This window comes from Ceratotherium simum, chromosome 20 (assembly GCF_057802395.1).
Source record: "Ceratotherium simum simum isolate JZ-2026a chromosome 20, ASM5780239v1, whole genome shotgun sequence".
NCBI lineage: Eukaryota > Metazoa > Chordata > Mammalia > Perissodactyla > Rhinocerotidae > Ceratotherium > Ceratotherium simum.
In genome coordinates, this window is record NC_141919.1 from 45,169,574 (window position 1) to 45,191,581 (window position 22,008).

At 36.5% G+C, this 22,008-nt stretch overlaps 1 protein-coding gene across 1 annotated transcript in view; it reads right to left on the reverse strand.

The window, feature by feature from the left end:
• Positions 1-8,853: 8,853 nt before the first annotated feature.
• Positions 8,854-22,008, reverse strand: part of PLAA (phospholipase A2 activating protein) — a 37,588-nt gene continuing 24,433 nt past the window's right edge. Inside the window, exons 8-14 of the mRNA XM_004428389.3 lie at positions 21,772-21,929; positions 20,617-20,836; positions 18,649-18,720; positions 15,695-15,763; positions 13,082-13,183; positions 11,071-11,235; positions 8,854-10,006 (exon numbers count right to left, since the gene is read on the reverse strand). Coding sequence (XP_004428446.1) covers positions 9,441-10,006; positions 11,071-11,235; positions 13,082-13,183; positions 15,695-15,763; positions 18,649-18,720; positions 20,617-20,836; positions 21,772-21,929 — 1,352 coding nt within the window. The 3' untranslated portion in view covers positions 8,854-9,440. The remainder of the gene's footprint in view (positions 10,007-11,070; positions 11,236-13,081; positions 13,184-15,694; positions 15,764-18,648; positions 18,721-20,616; positions 20,837-21,771; positions 21,930-22,008) is intronic.

Here is a 22,008-nt window from a genome sequence, read left to right on the forward strand (position 1 = left end):
GCGGCGGCGGGCGCTGGCGCCGCAGTTTTGCGTCACTTCCGGACTCGGCGCCGACGCCCGGAGGTGTTTCTGGGGGCGGGGCCGGGACCCATCGCGCCTCCTCGAAAGCCGTGCAGGTGGCCGTGAGTGTGCTGAGGGGGCTGACTGGTTATCTAGTGGGGTTCTGGTTGTTTCTTGTTATACCTCTGCAAAGGAGGGGAGGTGGAGCTTTGCAACAGCTCTTTGTCTTATTGATACTGCTTTTCAAATTTTGTCTTTGTCCACATACAGATACATAGTAAGGTAAAGGTGTACTTTTTGATTCTCCATTTTCATTTGTGTTCCAATTTTTATGCCACTAACAACGTTATAACAATGAAGAGAATTTAGGGGAAATCTCGTTATCATCATCACCTCGGCAAATTTCTTTTTAAATGTATTTTAGAGAATTGTACAGGCATAAAGTCTTGTGTTTGCTTGTTTTTCCCCATTAATCCTAATTTCTAGACAAGTTTCCTTTTAGCTTCTGAAGTCACTTGGCCCTAGTATTTCATTATAGTCCTTCTCAGTTTAACTAATATTCAAATGCTGACGTTTAGGTTGTTGACAGTCTGTCACAGTTCAGAATAATGCAGCTGTAAACTGCTTAAGAAAAAAATTTACATTATTTCCCTTTTAGTATTTTTTACCCAAAAAAGAAATTGGTCAAAGGATATCAGCATCTTATTTTCCTTGTTCTATTTAATCGGATTCCTTTGAAGGAAGAATCAGCCAACTTAAAATGTCAGCCATACACTGAAATCTTTGAAAAAATTTGTTCTAATATACTATAATATTAGGGTTTTAACTTGCATTCTTGATTTACAATGTTGCATACATTCCCACTGGTTGGAATAGGATTTCCTCATCTTCAGGTGGGCTGGTAATAAGTTTAACCGTTTATCTGCTGAAATCAGTGTGTTGACCTTACAATGTACAATAATTATTTATGTTGGTGAGATGGGAGAGAGGAGCAGGGTTAAAATGTTGCTGGCACATCAGTGTTCCTACCTTTTCTCTCTCCCTTCCTTCCTCAAAAACTGCCTTTTCAGACTAGTTCTTGGTTTTTTGAAAGAGGGGGAAACAAGAATTTAGGAGTGATGGGACTGATAAGGAAATCCCAGGTCATTTTTAGAAAGAGTTTGAGGCAAGAAATGCAAAAGAAAAGCAGCAGTGTGTGAGGGCAGCAATGGAAGAGAATAGAATTTCGGGAGTATTTCTGGAGATTATATATTTCCTGCATAGAGTGCATGAGGGACAAGTAAAGGACTTGAATTTTTGAAAATGGACTATGGGTCATAGCTTTATGAGTGTTAAATTTTGTGGGCTACTGTGTAGGATTTTGGATCTAAACACAAGCCAGGTTTTAAACCAAGGATTTACATTAAAAATTACATTAAAAATGTGTCGCCATCAGGCAGGGGTGGTCTCAGCAGGGGCTTTTAGCCACAGAAGGAAAAAAGTAGGGTCTGGGGCAACATTAGCTGAGTGATAGTAATCCTGAATCTTTCATTGGGGTGACAGAAAGCCAGTAAAAAAGGAAGCCTCCCTTTGACCACATTCCCTACCTGTCTCAGTCATTCAATAACTGTTTAATAAGTGCCTGAGACAAACCAGATGCAGGGGGAACTTCAGCCCTGGGAAAACAGCTGGCTGCACCCCAGGCCCTACCCTTAGCTTTGCCTCCTAGGGTAAATGCTGAGGCTGAGCACATCATGCTCTCAGGAGTTCCGTATTGGCCTTATTAAATGTCTTACCCGAAAGGAATGAGAGTGGTGTGTTCATACATCAATACATCAAATTTATACATCAAATTTATAACATGTAGTGTTTATAACCTTGCTATGGACTGTGTCCCTTCAAAATCTATATGTTGAAGCCCTACCCCCAATGTAACTGGATTTAGAGATAGGGCCTTTAAGGAGGTAATAAAGGTTAAATGAGGTCATGAGGGTCAAGGCCCTCATTGGAAAAAAACTGGTGTCCTTATAAGAAGAGGGAAGAGACACTAGAGATCGCTCTGTGAGCCCACGGAGGACAGGCCCTGTGAGGACAGTGTGAGAAGGCAGCCAGCCATCTACAAACCAGGAAGAGAGATCTCACCAGAAACCAACCCTGATAGCACCTAATCCTCAACTTCTAGCCTCCAGAACTGTGACAAAATAGATTTCTGTTGTTTAAGTCACCCAGTCGGTGGTTCTTGGTTATGGCAACCTGAGCTGCCTTATGTTTTACAAACCTAAAATGGTGTGTGTTAGCCTGGATAGAGCTAGTTGTTTATTAATTCCTGGCTACAAATTATTATTTCCTTATAAAATCAGTTGAGAAGGCTGCAAATTATTATTCACTTATAAAATCAGTTGAGAAGGCTGCAAATTATTATTCACTTATAAAATCAGTTGTAGAATGAGGTTTCCACCTCATTCTACAGCAACCTGTCAAATAGTTTCCATATTTATCTGGCTGGGGCAAGAGGGCAGGGCACTGCTCACTAGATTGCTGAAGAGTATTTATCAATTTGGCAGATGAATGCAGTCTTTGTCCACCCTCCCGTACACTTGTTCTAGGACACAAAGGCACTGTTCTACGACTGGTGATAGAGAAAGGTACACAATAGACAAAATCCATGCCATCATCAGCTTATATTCTAGTAGGGAGAAACAGACCAAAAGGAAACACCGAATAGAAGTGCTCGCTCACTCTGGCATTCTGCATTCTTCTTACTCTGCTTTATTTTCCTTCAGTGCTCTTAACACCACCACACGTATTTGTCTGTCTCCTTCCACTTGAATGTAAGCTCCATGAAAGCAAGGAGTTGTGTCATTCACTTCTGTAGTCCCAATACCAAGTGCCCTCAACAAAAAATTTGGCACATAGTTGATTCTTAATAAAAATTTGTTGAATGAATGAATGATTGCACAGTTTCAGATGGAGACCCGGATTTATCCAGGATTATATGAACTTAACGAAATCATGGGAGTAAAAATACCCAGTAAAATTAATGGCTGGAAACTGATCTTTAATAAAGGACGTCAGTAGGTTTGCTGGGAAAAATTCAGCGCTCCTTCCTCAGAAGGAAAGGACTTAGCTGTTTGACAGACATTTTGCTAAGCTTTTACATAAATGTTTTTCTTCTATTTTATGAAATCCCGAGTACATATGATTAAACTGGAGCTAAGGTTAAGCAACTTGCCTTAATTCATTAGCAAGTGGTGGAAATGTCGTTGAAATGTATGCCTTTTTAACTCATAAGCCAGTACTCTTTCACTATATTACACTGCACCTCTGGTTGCTCATACTATTGAAAATGTTAAATGATGTAGAAATAAGCAAACATTTCTTGAATTTATTAGTTCCTTTAAGGACACAAGAATGAAAGAAACGTGATTTAAGGGCTTGTCTCAGGCCACCTTCTTCTGCTCTGTCTCAAGCTTACATGCCACCACCAGCCACCACAGTTGCTATTGTGATAAAGTGAAGTAGCTACCACAAATTGGTATTCTCCTCCATATTGACGTCCAGTTTTGCCAACATCATTTATTAAATATAATTCTAGTCTCCATTGTTGTGTTACTACTGACTTGTTATATAAGATGTACTTGAACTCGTTCAGTTTCTTCACCTGTGAAAGTAAGACTGCTAACAGTACTTACCCCATAGGGATAATGGGGATAAACTTAGAACTAGTACAAAGTAATCGCTTAATGGATGCTATCTAGTTTACTTAAGTTTCTCTGTTCTTTGCAATGCTACTTAACTAAGTTTGCTTTAAATCCAGTTGCAAACCATTGTGTAAGCATTGCCATATCATATGCTTTTAAAGCTGATGAAAATATCATTGCCATTTGGACATTTTACTTTTCCGATATATTACAATGTGTTCAGGAAACCCAAGGCCAAGTTTTAAGTCCCAGGACCTCATCTTAGGTCTTAACGTCCTTAGGAAGGGCGTTAGTCAGCTTTCTCCTCCTTAAAGCTTCCACTACTCACTGTATTCTGAAGACTATTTTCCTCCTTGAGAGGCACACGAGTGGTTTCCTTGTTGCCTTCAAAGTCAAGATCCTGCCTTTCTTAGTACCCCCAGAAAATAAGCACCCTAATTTTAAATATTAAGCAAATAAAACCAGATAATCACATTGGGAAGCAGACAGAAAGCTGGAAAAATAAAATATGGAAGAATGAAAAAACGTTTTAAAAATATTCCTCCATCTCTATTAAATGGCTACTAGAAGACCAATCACACCGTTTTTGTTCTCCTAACCTCCTTTAGTTAAGGGAAGGGAAATATCTTTAAGGAAGCTCAGATATGATGCAACCAAGTAAAAAAACAGCACACCAAATACAGTCATATCACTTAATGACTGAGATACATTCTGAGAAGTGCATTGTCGAGCGATTTCATCCTTGTGCGATCATAGAGTGTACTTACACACACCTAGATGGTCTAGCCTGCTACACACCTAGGCTATATGGTACTAATTTTATGGGACCAGCCTCGTATATGTGGTCCATCGTTGACCGAAACGTCCTTATGCAGCACGTGACTGTACACGTCACCTATGAAGTATTCTTGCCACAATAGTTTAATCTCCATCTAACCAAGCGTTTGGACTTAGCATTCAGTTTATAGCAAATAGAAGGTGTGGTGGGCAGATTCTAAGAGAGCTCCCAATGATCCTTCTTCCTGGTATTCACAGCCTTGTGTAATGCACTCTCCTTGAGTATTTTGCTTCCAACCAATAGAATACCTTGATGTTGTGGGGATGTCATGTCTGTGATTAGGATATTCTCACTTTGGTCCTGCTAGCAGACTTTCCCTTGCTGGCTTTGATGAAGCAACTTGCCATGAAGGAGAGGCCCACAGGGCAAGAAACTGAGGGCAGCCTCTGTTTCCTCCAACAGCCAGCTAGAAACTGAGGTCCTCAATCCAACAACCTGAAAAGAAGGGAACACTAACCATGTAAGTGAGCTTGAAAATGCATCCTTCCCCACTGGGGCCTTCAGATGAGATCCCAGCCTTGGCTGACACCTTGAATGCAGCCTCATGTGAAACAAAGAAGATCCAGCTAAGCTGTGACAGGATTCCTCATTCACAGAAAATCTGAAATAATTGTGCGTTGTTTTAAGCCACTTAAGTTTTGGGGTAATTTATTAAGCAGCGATAGCTAATACAGGAGGGTTATAGGAATATGTCTTACAAATATAAAATGGGGGTACTGCACATTCTGGACTTGCCTAGACACTTCAAGGTCAAAGATGGAGGAACTATTCTAGATTAAGAAACCAAATAAATATCTAAACTTTCATTAGATCCTTTAAAACGAAAGTTAAAAATGGCATTCTGAGGGCAATCAGGAAATTTGAATACAGATTGGATATTAGATATGAAATTACTAATTCTCTTAAATGTGATATGGTTATAAGTAATATTCTTCAAAACGTCCTTATTCTTAAAAGACGCACATTGAAGTATTTAGGTGATAAATGTGGTATCTGTAACTTATTTTTAACTAATTTCAAAACAAGTATATAGATAAAGCAAATATGACAAAACATTAACAATTGTAGAACTACTTGGCAAGTCCACGAGTGTTCACTGTACTTCTCTTTCAACTTTTCTGTACCTATGAACATTTTCATTAAAAAATTGAAGGGAAACACGTGGAAAAATGATAATGCTAAATAAAAGTCTTCAAAAATTGTATTTATAATCACAACTATACCGTGTGCTATAGATTGAATGTTTGTATCCTCCCAAAATTTCTATGTTGAAACCTAATACCCAATGTGATTGTATTTGGAGGTGGGGACTTTGGGAGGTGATTAGGTCACGAGGGTGGAACCTTCATGAATGAGGAGACCCTGGAGAGCTCCCTGCTCCTTTCTGTCACGTAAGGACAGAGGGAGCAGACAGCATCTAAGAACCAGAAAGTGGGCCCTCACCAAACACCAGATACGTCAGCACCTTCATCTTGGACTTCCCAGGCTCCAGAACTGTGAGAAACAAATATTTGTTGTTTAAACCACCAAATATATGGTATTTTTGTTGTAGCAACCCAAATAGACTAAGACACTGTGTATAATTTTTTACAGAAAAATGCATTATAAAGTAGAATTAGACATTATTTTTTAAAAAGATTGAATAAGATTTCCTAATCTCAAGTGGGTAATTTGTGTCTCATGACCTATTGGAAGGATGATACATCACAAAGGATCCTCTATACATTTTTTCATTTCCTCACAAAATAACCATAAGATACACAGTGACAACTGCTAAGAAAGCTATACTCCAGTCTTATCCCTAGAATTACCTTTGTGAAGAATCTGTTTAGCTATGCTTCTTCTGTCATTTAAGAAGATTATGAGGTAGATAAAAAATTTCATTGCATTGCTATTTAGTTATAAACTCAGCTAGTCATGGGGAAAAAAATTACAATAGTGACATGATCATTTAAAAAATGTAATGTCAGAGGGAAGATAATAGTTATGAAATAGGGGCCAGCCCGGTGGTTTAGTAGTAAAGTTTGCACACTCTGCTTCAGCAGCCCAGGGTTTGTGGGTTTGGATCCCGGGCACAGACCTACGCACTGCTCATCAAGCCATGCTGTGGCGGCATCCCACATACAAACTAGAGGAAGACTAGCATAGATGTTAGCTCAGGGACAATCTTCCTCAGCAAAAAAAATAATTAAAAAAGTTATGAAATAGGGACAATGGTAACTTAGTTCTTTTGCAGGCAACGATGTTTCAAATGCAATAAGGACATTAACTCCAAGACTTTTACCACTGGAGGTGAGTTGGCAACATGTACAAAGTCTAAAAAATGTGCATTAACTTGACCCACCAATTCCGTGTATAAAATGTATCCCAAGGACCTAGTAAGACACTTGTGAGATTTGTCAAAGCATTGCTTGATGGCTGAAAATTGGAAACAATGCCAGATAATAGGAAATGGGTATACCCATATAATGTAATATTATATTTATTAAGGTGGAAGTATGTATACTATATATGTCAAGTTTAAAAATCAAGTTATTGAACGATCTGTATCATACAATCCTTTTCTTAAAAAATAAAACTTATGCTTACATACCTATTGATATGCCACAAAACATTAAGAATGGTTCTCTCTGGGTAGTGGGATTACAGGTAATTTTTATTTGATGTATGTGTATTTTATTCAATGAATGTGTATTTTTATATTCAGAAAAAAATATTAAGGGAATCATGGAAAAATGTTTAACAAAAAGAAAAAAATCTTTAAACTATCACTAAACCACCATTTAACACATCTTTCAAATGAGATACTTTTTTCCTTTTGCTAAACTGTACTTTTTGTAATTGTTCTTCAATAAACATGAAATACTGATATAACAAAAGTTGTTATAAAAAGACTTGTACACTAATAGGAAGCAAACTGTTTACAATCTGCCACCCCTTACATTGTGAAGAGTAAACTCATATTCTTAACCAAGACTCTACGTCCTACAATATTCAAAGGTACCTAGTATTTCAAAATTGTAAATAAATTTTTTGCACTTAAAATTGCACGCTAGAGGGCCGGCTCCGTGGCTTAGCGGTTAAGTGTGCGCGCTCTGATGCTGGCGGCCCGGGTTCGGATCCCGGGAGCGCCCCGAGGCACCACTTCTCCATCCAACGTGAGGCCGAGTCCCACGTACAGCAACTAGAAGGATGTGAACCTATGACATACAACTATCTACTGGGGCTTTGGGGGGAAAAAACTGAATAAATAAAATCTTTAAAAAAAAAAAAAAAAAAAAAAAAAAAAAAAATTGCACGCTAGATTGGACATGTTAACAAGAAAGCAGTGTACTGTAATGGAACCAGGCTGATCTGTGTTAAACTCTTAACTTTGCCATTTAACTTGGACTTAACCACCTACATCTCAATTTAACAAAAAGTAAAAGCACAGATTCTTAACAGAACCAGCCACAGAATATTTAAAGTCTAGGTACACACCAGCAAGTTGCAACTTAATACTTAGCAAAGTACACATCCCCTCTATCTATGTTTTAGCCATTCTCTTTTGATATTCCAAAAGTTTTTCCTTGGATTAACCTAGACAATCAGAACCTTTTCCTGCCTTGTTGGGGAAAAATTGTTCTTCTTGGACTGCAATTTGGCATTAAGCCAGGAAATTCATGGTTCTATATACCATAAGTGTTGAGAATGCTGCTCAGTATTTTAGGGAAAGTTCTCTTTGTGAAAAGATCTTTCCCACTTTAAAAAATAGTTACGCTTCTCTTAAGATAGTGAAGTTCTCTTAGACACAATAAATTATGTAATTAATAGGACAGTTCCTTCTTTGTACTAGTTGCTAGGATGTTCAGAGACAAATTTCTGACCCCCCTTCTGTAGGAACTATAGCATGGTATACACTTTTCTTTTTTTCTCCTATCATGATTCATCCCATTATCTTTACTTCTGAAAACAGAGATAACATCACCCTTCATTTAAGGGATTTTGGGAATTCAATATCAAAGTCATTAGCACAGTGCCTGGACCATGTTAGGGGCTCAAAAATACTAATTTCATATGACAGGCTCTGGCCTTGCAAATAACACAGTTTGATGTATCCTTGCTTGCACAATTGCCTGATAAAATTCAATACATTCCAAATTCCCTCTGAGATAACGGAAATGACCAAAAATAAACAATCAAATCCAAATTGGAATGGATACAATGAAGTTACCTCAAATAACGAAGGGCAAAAGAAACCGGATCATAAGCCTGGAGTTAACTTGGGGTCTCATCTGTCTGAATTGATACACAACCTAACATAGCTTAGTAATTTGCCTTTACTTCATCTAAAAATGAGCCATCAAACAAATACACTTTTTATTTACAAATAGAAATGATTTAAATGAAGAAATTATTTCACATCTTTTCAATATTTGGAATAATTTATAACAAATTTAACTTTTAAAAGTTCTATAGTTATCCTAAAACAAGATCTTGAAATGTATCAGTGCTGTTGAAAGAATCCAGCAATGAAAATGAGTAGAGCAGAAATTAAATAAAAGACAATCACCAACAATTAACAGTTTGGGGTATATAAGTAGTAAAAGCAGATTACATATAATAAAAGCCCTTGTCTTCTCCTGTGTGGCTAAGGTATGAAAATTATGCCACTGTAGTTGTTGTGCTGTTGTTAATTATAGCTCACTCTTAACTTGTTTCTAAACTCTTGAAAACCTAACCACATTACACAGGAAAATCTCACACTTCATCAGTGCAAAAATTTTATTTCTCCTTTGTTTCCCCTTTCCCCTCACTTTACAAGATCTGAAATTTTACTTAATCCACAGCAGTCTTTTTTTTTTTATCATCTGTAATCAGTCACGTAAAATGTGAGGAAAAAAACACTAATCAATTTAAAATCTCAGCCCCCTTCCCCATTGTTACAGCAAATTTAGGATAAGTCTACAACATTCACTTACTTTAGCTGGTTCTGATACTGAGGCATACTTTTTTATTTGAGAATCAACACCTAAAGACTTGGCTAATTGTACGGCATTTGAATCATCACTGATAAGTGTCCCAAGAGCCACAAGAAGTCTAAAAGTGGCTTCCAGGTCTTGTACAACTTCCAAGACTGTGCTAATTACTGACAAGCACTGAGCTTTCCCTTCAATATTATGGTCTTTATGAAAGCAAACAGAATAGTTCAGGGTCAGTGTAGCCAGAGCAATGTGAACGTTCTTATTGCTCCCTGATTTCAGTTCTATTGCATGGGACATTAGCGATTCCCTCTGGGCCATCATGAGCTTTTGTCCTGCCTGGCCAACAAAACAATTGCAAAAAGTCCTGAGAGCAAGCAGCTGGTTTGCTGGCTTTCCTTTAGGGTTCAGAAGACTGATAAGATGACTGCTGAACTGAGCCCCTTCCTTTTCATTGCAGAAGTTCTCATTCACACTGGGATGTTTAATTGACAGCCGAAGAATGTCAAGTGCAGGAAAGACAATATCTATTAAAAAGAAAAATTCATTAATGTTTACGAAAACCCAGAAAATTCCTATGACTGTTACTCAATTTTTAAGGATTTTATGTTCCTGTTACATGTTAAAAATCATATGCCTGCTTTATAAAATGCGTATACTTCTGAAACTTGTATTAATTAATTTTTAATATTTATACAGACTGGACTTATTGCTATAAGATCATATATGCTTTAAAAATAACATAACTCTCTTGGGTTATCAAATAGCCTGACACACAGTAAGTATACAATAAATCCCTGTGAAATGAATGAGACGGTTTTAAAAATCCTATATCCCAACCAAAGAGTTGAAGAGGAAAAGTTCTTTTTAGAAGAACTAATAGTATGCTTATAGGTTAGTGGAGAGCTTTATATTCAAGGAATTGGGTAGACACTACCTGAATGAACGCACTAAATCATCTTAGCATCACTAAAAGTGAGGAGACTAGAAATTATGTGCCCACTGATATAAAGGTAGTATGCAGCATCATTTATAAAGGTTAATCACCTAAAAAACCTCAATTGAACCAGAATCTAATTATGTCTAGCAGAAACTACAGAAATAGAGGAACACATTAAGTGATCAGCCAAATCTATAATATGGGACATTTCGTAAGACAAATGATTTTTTTCTCCAATAAATCAATAGCATGAAAAAATAATACGAGAGAGGACACTTTTGGAATTCAAAAGGAATTAAGTGAATTAATTAAAAAAAAAATACTTATAGCAAATGTTTGTAGCCTAGGGTTAAGAGGTCACAAAGAGTTTCTTGGATGGCTTGCAGGGGATCCACACATGCTCTGAAACAGTATACAAAATGGTACATGTATGGGGATCATTACGTTACCTTCAGAGTCTCATAAGGCATGTGACCAAAATAAGACTAAGAATTATAGTGGTATAGTGAATCCTTCCTGGAAAGTTTTTCACAATGTGAATTACAATTGCCTAGGTTAACTTTTATTTAACTAGAAACATCAGTAATATTGATAGAAATAAGAAGACATACTTCCTGCTTTCTAACCACACTTTAAAGAGTGTTTCTGTACCTTCAGGCCAGTTAATAGCTTTCCACAAAATCTGAAGTTGCTGGGCTGTGGGTTTTTCTGAAGAATTATTACAAATTAGAGACAGTATCTTTTCAAGAAGTATCAAGTCATCCTCAGTTAACTTCTTCTCTTCAGATGCAGTTCCATTAAGTTCCTTCAGTTTACCTAGAACCCAGAACCAAACCTTCAAAATTCTCTAACCGTAATTAGCCAGATATAATACATAAATGCCAAAATTTTCAATAAGAGTACTCTACCATACACCATGGGGAGGTGAGACTTTTCACAGTAATTATCAAAGACCATAAAAATAAAGATAAGGCCTGTGAGTATTTTTAAGTTGAGCACAGCATAGAAAAAGAAAGGTTACTGTGACAATTTTTATTTTACCTGTTACTTTTTAAGATCTTCTGAAGCTTTCTGCTTTGAATAAGTTTTAAAGTATATCACATTTGTAATCATTCTGAATGGTTTTCAAAGCATTATCATGTCATATATACCCAAGTATAAGTCAATGCCCTATTTTCTCAGTGAGAAAATTTGTAACAACTTTTAGCCACCTTATGTCAACTTCTATGATTGACAATGAAATAGTCAGAGTTAAATATCCATATTTAATTTATTGACTAAGTTCCATATGCATGTTTGACATCACATCATGTTTGACATCACTTATGTCTAATATTTAATTTTCTAAGTTCCATATGCATGTTTGACATCACCTTATTTACAAAACATACTTAATGGCAATATTGCCTTTTCCCACCATATTCACATTTCATGAAACAACTTCTTTTAAACTCTTCACATGCATCTTCAATATCAGCATCTTTGTCATCACTAATGCTACTTTGAGTCATCTAACACTGTTTACCCAAAATCTTTACCTTGAAGAATAAAAAAGCCCCAATTCCCGTCACAAAAGGTTTAAGAAGAGAAATTGTCCAAATTCACAAATTTTTATCAATCATAAGTGGAAACTTGGACCTATTTCACTACTCTTTTGCATTAAAAATTTTGTTAACACTAACAATACTGAAAACAAAGTTTACAGTCATGTGTCACTTAACGACAGGAGTACATTCTGAGAAATGTATTGTTAGGCGATTTCGTCATTGTGCAAACATCATAGAGTGTACTTATGTGTAGTACGCAAACCTAGATGGTATAGCCTTCTACACACCTAGGCTCTATGGTACTAATCTTATGGGACTGCTGTCATATATGCTGTCCATCGTTGACTGAAACATTGTTATGTGGCGCATGACTATATTTAAGGAATGAAAAAGCAAGAGACCTTTTAGATTTGTACAAGACTTGAAAAATGTCAAGTTGTCTATAAGTGTACATATACTTCTTTATTGTTCAAAATAAAGCAATTAAGAAAACAATTATGAATGATTTTTATAAAGATAGTATGAAGGATAATTCTGACCAAAAAACTCTGTCTTAAATTCAGGTATGTATGTTATCTTATTTTAATTAATTCTTACCATAATCTTTGCATCAAACAGAGCTAGTAGTACTCTTAGTCCAAAAAAAAAACCTGTCATTTTGTTTCGAGAAAAATAAATTAACAGAAAAAGCAACCAAAGTCAACTAAGCAGTTTCATTTTTAATGGGCAATTTAAACAGCCTTTTATTATAATTTCTAAGGGCCACTAATTTTTTAAAGAAAAGATCTTTATTTTTTAAATGCTTTACTCATTTGTTTTCATTATTTTTTTCCTGAAAACATTAAGAGCTTTGGGGGCGAGATTTACATTTTTCCCCTTTAGTTTTTCCCTCATTAAAGTCAACAAAAAGCATTTACCTTATATTTCTTACAAAGTATTAAGGGTCTATTATCAGATTGTGTATTTATAGTCGACACAGTTGTGTAAACCACAACAGAAGTCTCTATCATGTAAGCACCAGTTCCCAGCTCATGTTAGGCGGAGAAACAGCCTTGAGTGCATCTCAAAAAAGTCTGTGGATATGAGAGAAAACTATTTAATTAAAATACACTTACCTAATATTTGTGTAGGGTTTGCTTGGTCAAAAGTGACAGCCTCTTTTTTAGGGAAATAAATATTCACTGTTTTAGATGCAGCTGATCGGTAGGCACTATTCCCTATTTACAGAATAGAAGATGACAAAAATCACAAGGAATGGTCAAAAATGAGATTTTTCTAATTGTATGACTTTATTTTCACAATTATTGAGATATGTAACTACTCACTGCATGCAATAAAATAACAAGCCACCTCAGAAAAAAAAAAAAGAGAAATAAATCATTCACAAGGTACTGTTTATATTTGTTGATACAATAAATTTTAGTTCTTGGAATGGCAGATTACATGTAAAACAAAGCCTTTCCGTTTCATATTTTCTACTTCTCTCATATTTTTAAGATTCAATCTAAATTATAAATTTTTAAAAGATCAAAGAATACAAAATAATTATGAAACTTTCCATTCTCATCTTCTCTAAGGCATATTGATCTCATTCTTCTGATGTCTTTTACTGCTTATTCCAAATGATGTAATAGGCATTGTCATTTTCTACATCATTTTTATAAACCCCCTCAAGGCGTGAGTTCCTGAAAGGCAAGGGTCCTGGTCTTCTATACATTTTTACTTGTGTAATTTAAATCTAATTTATACCTTACATTTCAAATCTTAATTCATTTATACATTTTTGTTCCAAGGTAAAATTAAAGCATTTTGCAAAAATATGAATAAAACATTTTAATCTTCTGAGTATATTAGAACTATAAAAGGGGAAGGCAGATAAAGACAGAACAAGTAATAAGTGCACAAAATTAATCTGAATTGCTTATAAAGCATAAAATATTTACTAACGTGATCAAAGATGAGCTCTTACAGACATTGCCTGCACTCCTGATTCTAGTTGTGGTAAGTAGATGCAAATCAAATACCCTCCAAACACTTAAGTCCAATGTAAGGTGCTCTGAAGGAAAAGTACAAGGGGCAATGGGAGCTTACGACAGAGTAGGTGATCTGGCAAGGGGCATATGCAAGTGTCCAGGGAAGTGGCACTGAGTCCATTTAATAAATATTATATTGCAAAATTAAATAAAAAAGAAAAAGGAGGAAAAAAACCAAACAATTATGGTCTAAATAAAGCAAAGGCACAAGTATTCAAAAGGGAGCAGCGTGTACCAAACTCCCGAAGTAGAAAACACCATGGCATGCCCAAGAAACAGACACAGGCCAGTATGGCTGGGCAGAAAAAAGGCAGAGAGGAACGTGACGCAAGGAAGACAAAAGATTCCATGGGAAACCATTCAAGGGTTTTAATCAAGGGAGGGGCATAAGTAGATTCAGACTGTAAAAGTAGATTCACACTGCTGGCTGCAGTGTGGACCACTGAGAGACCAATTTGGAGGCTATTATATCATCAGTCAAAGTGAGAGATGACAATAGCTTGGACAAGGGTATACAAAGGTCCAGTATATAAACCAAACTGTTAAAGACTGTAACTTCTGAAAAATGGGAGGAAGCACTGTTAACTTTAGACTGTACTGACATAAACAGGTACAGTTAACAATTACTAAACACTTATTCTATATAAAGTGATTTACCTATATTTTGTAATTTAAAGCTCTTAACAACTCTAGGAGGTAGATATTATCTCAACTTCACAGATGAGAGAAACAGAGGCACAGAAACAGAATGACTTGCTCAAAGTAAAACAGTTAAAAAGTAGTGGAACTGAGATTTGAATCTAAGCATTTTCACTCCAGAGTCCTGAATCTTAATTGCTATGTTATACTTCAATACTGCCAGCCACTGTTACTTTTGCAATGAAAAATAGTCTACAAAATTACATACCAAGTCCTTAAGAAGAGTGGTAGGTTTATGGGTATTTATTTTATTATGCTCAATTACATCTATGTTATACATATTCTCTTGTATAAAATAGTAAATAGGGAATAATATATGCTAAGATATCTGTCCAACTTGCAAGAGATAAACTACAAATTTAGCTCTGCATTTTACCGGCAGCCAATACAGGGGAAAGCATGCCTGCATATATTCAACAGTGATGAACAAGATGTGTCAGACTCTAGGCAACATACTAAGGATAAAAAAAATAATTAGTTGCTCAGGAGAAGGCCTAAATTATAAAAGTAAATTTTTTTATGAGTTCTTAAAGAGAACAATATATAATGTAGTGAATAACATTCTCAACACATTAAGTAAGAACGAAAGGAGGAGAGATTGGAACAAACTCAGATATTATAAGGACAGTGAGGAAACCAGTCTTACTCCAGTAGAAGAGCAGTTTTCAATCCTGGCTGCACATTAGAATCACATTAGAAGATTATAAAACTACCCTGGCCAAGGCCCCAACCCAGAGCAATATTAGACCAAGTGAGCATCTCTAGGGATGAGGTGGAAGTACTCTTTTTTAAGCTCCCCAGATGATTCTAATGTGCAGTAATGACACAATTCTGAGAACATGCTAGAAGCCAGGTCAAGAAGTTTGATATTGATTTACCATATAAAAAGTTCTCCAGCAAGAGAAAGACACCAATTTTCTTAATCTTTCATTAAACAAAAGTTTCAATGACTTTTAAAAATCTAATAAAAAAGAAAAGGAAATGAAAAGCATGTACCTGTAAATGGATCAACTCCAGCCATGGTAGTTCCCATACCTGCAGACCCTGGCATGTAACGACCACCACCTAAAATGCAATAATACTCCTAGTAAGCACAGATAACTGCAAATTATCAAGTTCAAACTGTTCCTTCTTTATAAAGAATAATTTAATTTCATAATTAGTCACACTTCAGAATGGTATCTTAATGAATGGGCTATAAATTTAAAACAGAAAAATGCTTAGAACAGTGCCAGGCATGGAGTTAGTGCCCAATAATGTTAGCCAGAAAAGAAATTCTCAAGTTACAAAATAAACATTAGATGCCTTATACACCCTAATTACATAAGTTTAATGAATTACAAAAGCATTAGTGGACCGGAGAGAAAGAAATTAAAAGGTTTCCATAATGAAATGTGAACACTAGTCTACTGAAATAGAGAGACAGGATTAGCTGGCACATGAGATAAACACGAAAGAGACTAGGTAAGACTGAGAGACGCTACGACAGTAGCCTGGTCTCACATTTGAGACTGTACTTGCGGCTATCTCACTGAAAATGGAAAGAAAGGAACATGAAATACAAGTGCAGAGAGAATCAGCAGGATTGGGAGATGTTCAGAGTCCTGGATGAGCCTTTGTGGGAAGAAGAAAGATGAGCTATTGTTCTAGCCCCCGAGTTTAATATCTAGGAGTTGGTGTAACTGGTATATCATATACAGAAAAAGCAAAGAAAACTAAAAAAAGAAACAAAAACCTCAGAGGTAAACAGGATTAATTAAAATGATGAACCCAGAGTAAGCAGATTTGCTGAGTCTTTACTATATGCTGGCTTGCATGCTAAGCATCTTATATGCACATATTCATTTAATTATTAATTAGATACCATTATTATTCACAATATTTTAGAAGAGGAAGGCTGAATTACTTGCCCAAGGCCATTAAGAGGCAGGGTGTAGTCCTACACTTTTCTAAATGGGGTTCTCTGGCCACCTGAATGAGAGTCATCTGTTCAATATGCGATTCCCAGGGCCCACTCATAATAACCCAGTGGTTCTCCAAATTGGTTTCAATTCAGAAACCTATAGGGAGCTTTTAAAATGATCTAACAGCAAATCACACTCAAGACCATTTAATCAGAATCCGTGGGTGAGGGATCAGGGCATGAATATTTTTAACCTCCTCACTAACCTAGTGTATCAGAATCTCTGTGGGTAGGACTTTGAGATAAGTAATTTAAACAAGCATCCCAGATGATTCTAAATGACATTAGAAGTTTGAGAATGACATAAATAAGGAAAAGAAAAAGGAATTAAGATTGACCTTAAGTTGTAAGCCAGATGGAGAAATTTTTTGGCCCTAGTGCTACTGGTAAAGTTGGGGAACATCATCAAAAATAATAACAGCTAACATATATTGAGGGCTTAAATATATTCCAGGAATTTTGCCGAACACTTTACATATATTATACCATTTAATTTTCATAATATCTCAACATGATAGGTGCGGTTATCTGTTATTTATAATAGTAAGGGTCAGTTATCCTAATAATTCCATAATTCTCTTGGACATTTAGTATGCTATCTTGCATAGCTCCATAATCACTGCATCTTCTGAGTTACTGACACTGTGCAACAGTGAGTCATGCTCCAGTTATGATGGCGCCAGGAGTTCTCTTGATTTTGCTGGTATTGTTTGAAGCTTGGTATGGTCTTTCCGTTCCAAAAAAAGCCACCAATGAGATTCGGGAATTCTGTTGTTCTAAGTTTCAGGGCATCCCTGTGCCTGAATATGCTGACAGAGTAAGTCATCTTACCTCCTCTTCAGATCCTCACTACTTTTTCAAATTGCATCATGTCATCAAACACTTCCTTAACAGCCATCGTGTCATCACAATATTCAGCCTGATAGTTGGTTTTTGTAGTATAATGGTTATCAATGCACAGGGTGCAGCTATTTGCATCTGGGCCACCAATTTATTTACAGGAGAAAAGAAGCTCATTGAGAGCAATTCACAACTTCACAACACTGACCCAGGGTTGTGTGTTGGTCCAATCTATGGTTTACAGAGGATTGTATGCTGTCACTTTAAGAGCTCACAGTACTAAGTCTGCAATTTCAATGGATACCATAAACATTATGACTCTCTTCCCAAATTTGGTATATTGTTCAGGAACTCTGGCTGAAGATCCAACAACAGCATCATAATGTATATCAAAAGCTATTCTGAAAATAAGAGACTTCTTCAGCTGCATTAAAGGCCAAGTCTGGCAATTTTTTTTCCAGTAGTGTTGATGCTGAAGCATGCATACCTTGGTAAATAAACTCTGAAGAGATACACCAACACTTCCAGGACTTCATGAAGGCCATTAATAACTTAGATTAGGAAGACTAATCCTGAGTAGTTGGGTGAACTGTCTCCTTCCATGCTAAGGCAAAATATGCCTGGGCAGACTTCTTGACTGCACTGCTCCATCCAATATCAGGGACTCACTTGGCTCCTTCTCTGCTCGTGATCAGCAGCAGCTCGCCAGTGATAGCACTCATGCTGTGTCTTGGTTGGTGGGTTCCCCTATTATCTAATTTCACAGATAAAAAAAATAGGCTCAGATGGGTTAAATAACTTGCCAACTTCTCACAGCAAGTAAGCGGTAGAGCCAGATTTTCAACCAACATCCGTCTGACTCTGAAACCTACGCTCTTAACAACTCTGCTTTCCCTGCGGGAAGGACCACTGGCGGAAACGATGAGTTCTAACAGTATGCTATTTAAAAGTCATGAGGAAAGCTACAAAAGTACTCCAAGAAAAAGCAAAAATTAGAAGTCAAAGAAAAGGGGATCCATCAAAATTGGAAATACAGATAAGAGAATTATCAGTTATTGGATGATATCTCCAAAATGTAAGGCCATATGGTACAAAATGTTATAAATTTAGTGAAGAAAGATACACGTTAATCAAAACTGCATCCCACCTGTAAAAGGATCTGCTGTAGGCAGCGTGTTAGAAGATCCTGATGAAGAGCCTGGAACATACCGACCAGCACCTGTGCATGCAAACAAAGGAAAAGGTGACATGTGCCAAAATTTTGAATTTCATAGACAGCACAGTGCTTACATTAGAAGAATCTAAGTTTGGAGAAAAACAGAAGAGCAAGGCTGTCACATGCTAGAATAACAGGAACTATAGTTAGTCTTATAGTTGGAAAAACTAGTAAGAAATTAAAATTTCAGTGATTCTCTAAGTTTTGTTTTCTTAACTTAATACTTTATTATATCTTAGTTCCTGCACTTACATATTGAAATAACTAGGATTTCAAACATAAAAACAGAAATTGCAGGTGGTCTCTGACCTAAATAATATACACATACAATCAGGTCCTGTTCCTGTTCCTATACAAATTCACTAGAATCCCTGCTGTTGCTGTTGCTATCAAAACCACAGGAATAAAATGTTAATCTTTTAGAGAACCCCTGGGTTCATTAATTCATGTGTCAAACAGTACATGCAGTCTGGGGATCCAGCAGGGAACAAGATTGCTTGTATCCACTGAAGCTCACAACCTACTGGAGAAGAGAATTACAAAGGGGATGGGTGCTACAAAGAAACCGGATTTCCATGTGTACGTTTACCATTGTGTGGTGTGTGTGAATATATATCATTAGTACCTCTAGGGAAATAATCAGAGGTGCCTACAAAAAGATGCATGTGTGGATGCATATAAAGTTAGAGTATCAGAAGAGCAAAAAAAGCCAGAGTTGTTAGATTTCCAGATGGAGCCCGTTGCTTTAATATCTGTCCTCCGTCCCACAAAATAGCTTACACAATACTGTAATCATGTGCTCATTCTTTTGTACTGTAGTATGAAATTCTATCAACAGAACTACCCAGGTAATAAACACCTTATTTTTTTTCTTTTGCTGTCAAGTGCAACCATTGGGAGGGTCACATCCTTTATAGTTCAGTAGTGAGTCAGTCTGATAACTCTGTTTCAGTCAACATGCAGGTGAGACTAGATTTATTATGTGAACGGGCAATGGAATTTTGAACTAGAAGAAGAAGAGATAATTTGGGAGCATGAAGTATCTATGAAACAATAAGAAAAAAAAGACAGCTCCATAAAGGACCTGAGACAGGAAGAGGATATGGGATCCTTGTAAGACAAGGAAGAGCACTTGCACATGAAAAATAGAGTCAGAAATGACAGCAGGAAAACTTTAACAATCAAGCGCCGATTCCAAAATTTTATTTAGAGCTGGCCCTGTACCTAAGAGGAAGCATTTTATTTCCTCTTCTACCATGGCCTGAATTCCCAGGACACAGAACTCAGGCTACTACTACTAGAATTATAATCCATTTCCTAGGAGCCAGGACTCAGACTAATACCAGTAGAATTATAATTCATGAACTGGCATGAAAACCTAATCCCATTTACAACATTTCAGACTCTGTATACTATGTCACAAACAACTGACTGACCTAATTACAAACAACTAAAACGAACACATAGAACACAAATCACACGTAAACTAAAATTATCCCCAGTTCAGGCCTAGATTTGACGTACAACTAACCAATAGAGCCTCAAGTGAAAACAAAATTTCTATTTACTAAATTTCACTAAAATATGTATTTTTAAAAGCAGCATGCATACAAAGGAATTTACAAGTTTCTTTTCCTTTCAAACAAATAAAGTTTCTTATTTTATTTAGTTTACAGTGTGGCTGTATTTTTGAAAGAGACCAATTTACAACTGTTTCTACAAATACAGAATTACTATATTTGAGGCTTAAAAATATGATCGTGAAGTAAAAACCTGCCGCAGATCGTGGCTTTTATTTAAACAGCTAATCATAATGGGTATTTAAACACACACAAAAAAACCAGAAAATCAACCAACACTGATGGAATTTTGTAAGACTTAACACAACCCCTACCTTACCTGTAAACGGATCAGAAAAACTGGTGTTCCCAAGTCCCAGCATTTGACCTTTCGTGTTATCAATAATAAATTTAGCCACTTGATCCAAAAACATGGGATTCAAATCATTCTTCTGCAAGAAGTTGTATGCAGTTAACCAGGGATCATCAGTGATGTTATACGGCAATTTATATGATGGTCCACCTTCATTGACATCAATTGAGAAAACATAATCAAATTCCTTTAATTGGAATATAAAAAGGAGATAAATGATTACTAACTTATCTGTTCATATATACTAGTGATATATATGACACAAATGTTATATGTTATTTTAATAATTATAGTACTTAAACTTTCTCCAAAGTGCAATGTTAAAATCTTCCACTTGGCACTTAATGATTAATAGCAACCATTTGCATGTGCTGCAAGATAGTATTTTACTAGGGGTGGAGGTGGGGGATGGATTACGACTACATATTAATTCTAAGGCCAAAGGAAGGTTTCTGATCGGTTGATGTCTAGGCCACAAGTATTAGCTGTTACCATGCTCCACTCATCAAAACATGCTGGCATTACAAGCATTGCCCTGCAGGGTCTCTTGTGTCACGTCAAGTTAAATATGGCTGGGCAGGAAGCACTGGATGAAAGGTGGCACAGAAGCTCCTAGGCCAAAATGGTTGGGAACAGCTTATGTACGGTAACTACTAATCTGTCTATCAAATGCAACTCTCTCTACATGGAAAGAGAGTTTTAAAAAACTCTATTTCAAGACAGGCAAAAGAGAATTTCCCCATAGAAACGTATTTTTTTTTTTTTTGGTGAGGAAGGCTAACCCTGAGCTAACATGTTGCCAATCCTCCTCTTTTTGGTGAGGAAGATTGGCCCTAAGCTAACATCTGTGCCCATCTTCCTCTACTTTATATGTGGGATGCCTGCCACAGCATGGCTTGATAAGCGGTGCACAGGACCGTGCCTGGGATCCGAACCTGCGAACTCCAGGCCATCAAAGCGGAGTGCACGAACTTAACCACTATGCCACTGGGCCGGCCCCAGAAATGTATTTTTAAATGTCAAAATACCAAAGAAAATTTTATAGCATGGGGAAATGGGAAAAGAAAACTTTAAGTTGTCTACTTTAAGATAATGGTAATTACAAAGTAGAAATTGACATACTTTCCCTTCATATAAAACTTTTCCAGATGTTCGCTGATTAGCACCAGATGAGCCAACAACATCACCAATTTTTATCCACCTCCCTTCACTAACACTCCACTGATAGGCTTCGACCTTCTCCCCATCTCTGATTAGACGAGTCTGTCCTTCTCTAGTACCTTAAAATAAAAATTTTAAGATTCAAAGGTAGAATGGCAGAGTAAAATTCAAAAACATTGAGATAGAAAATTTTTAATA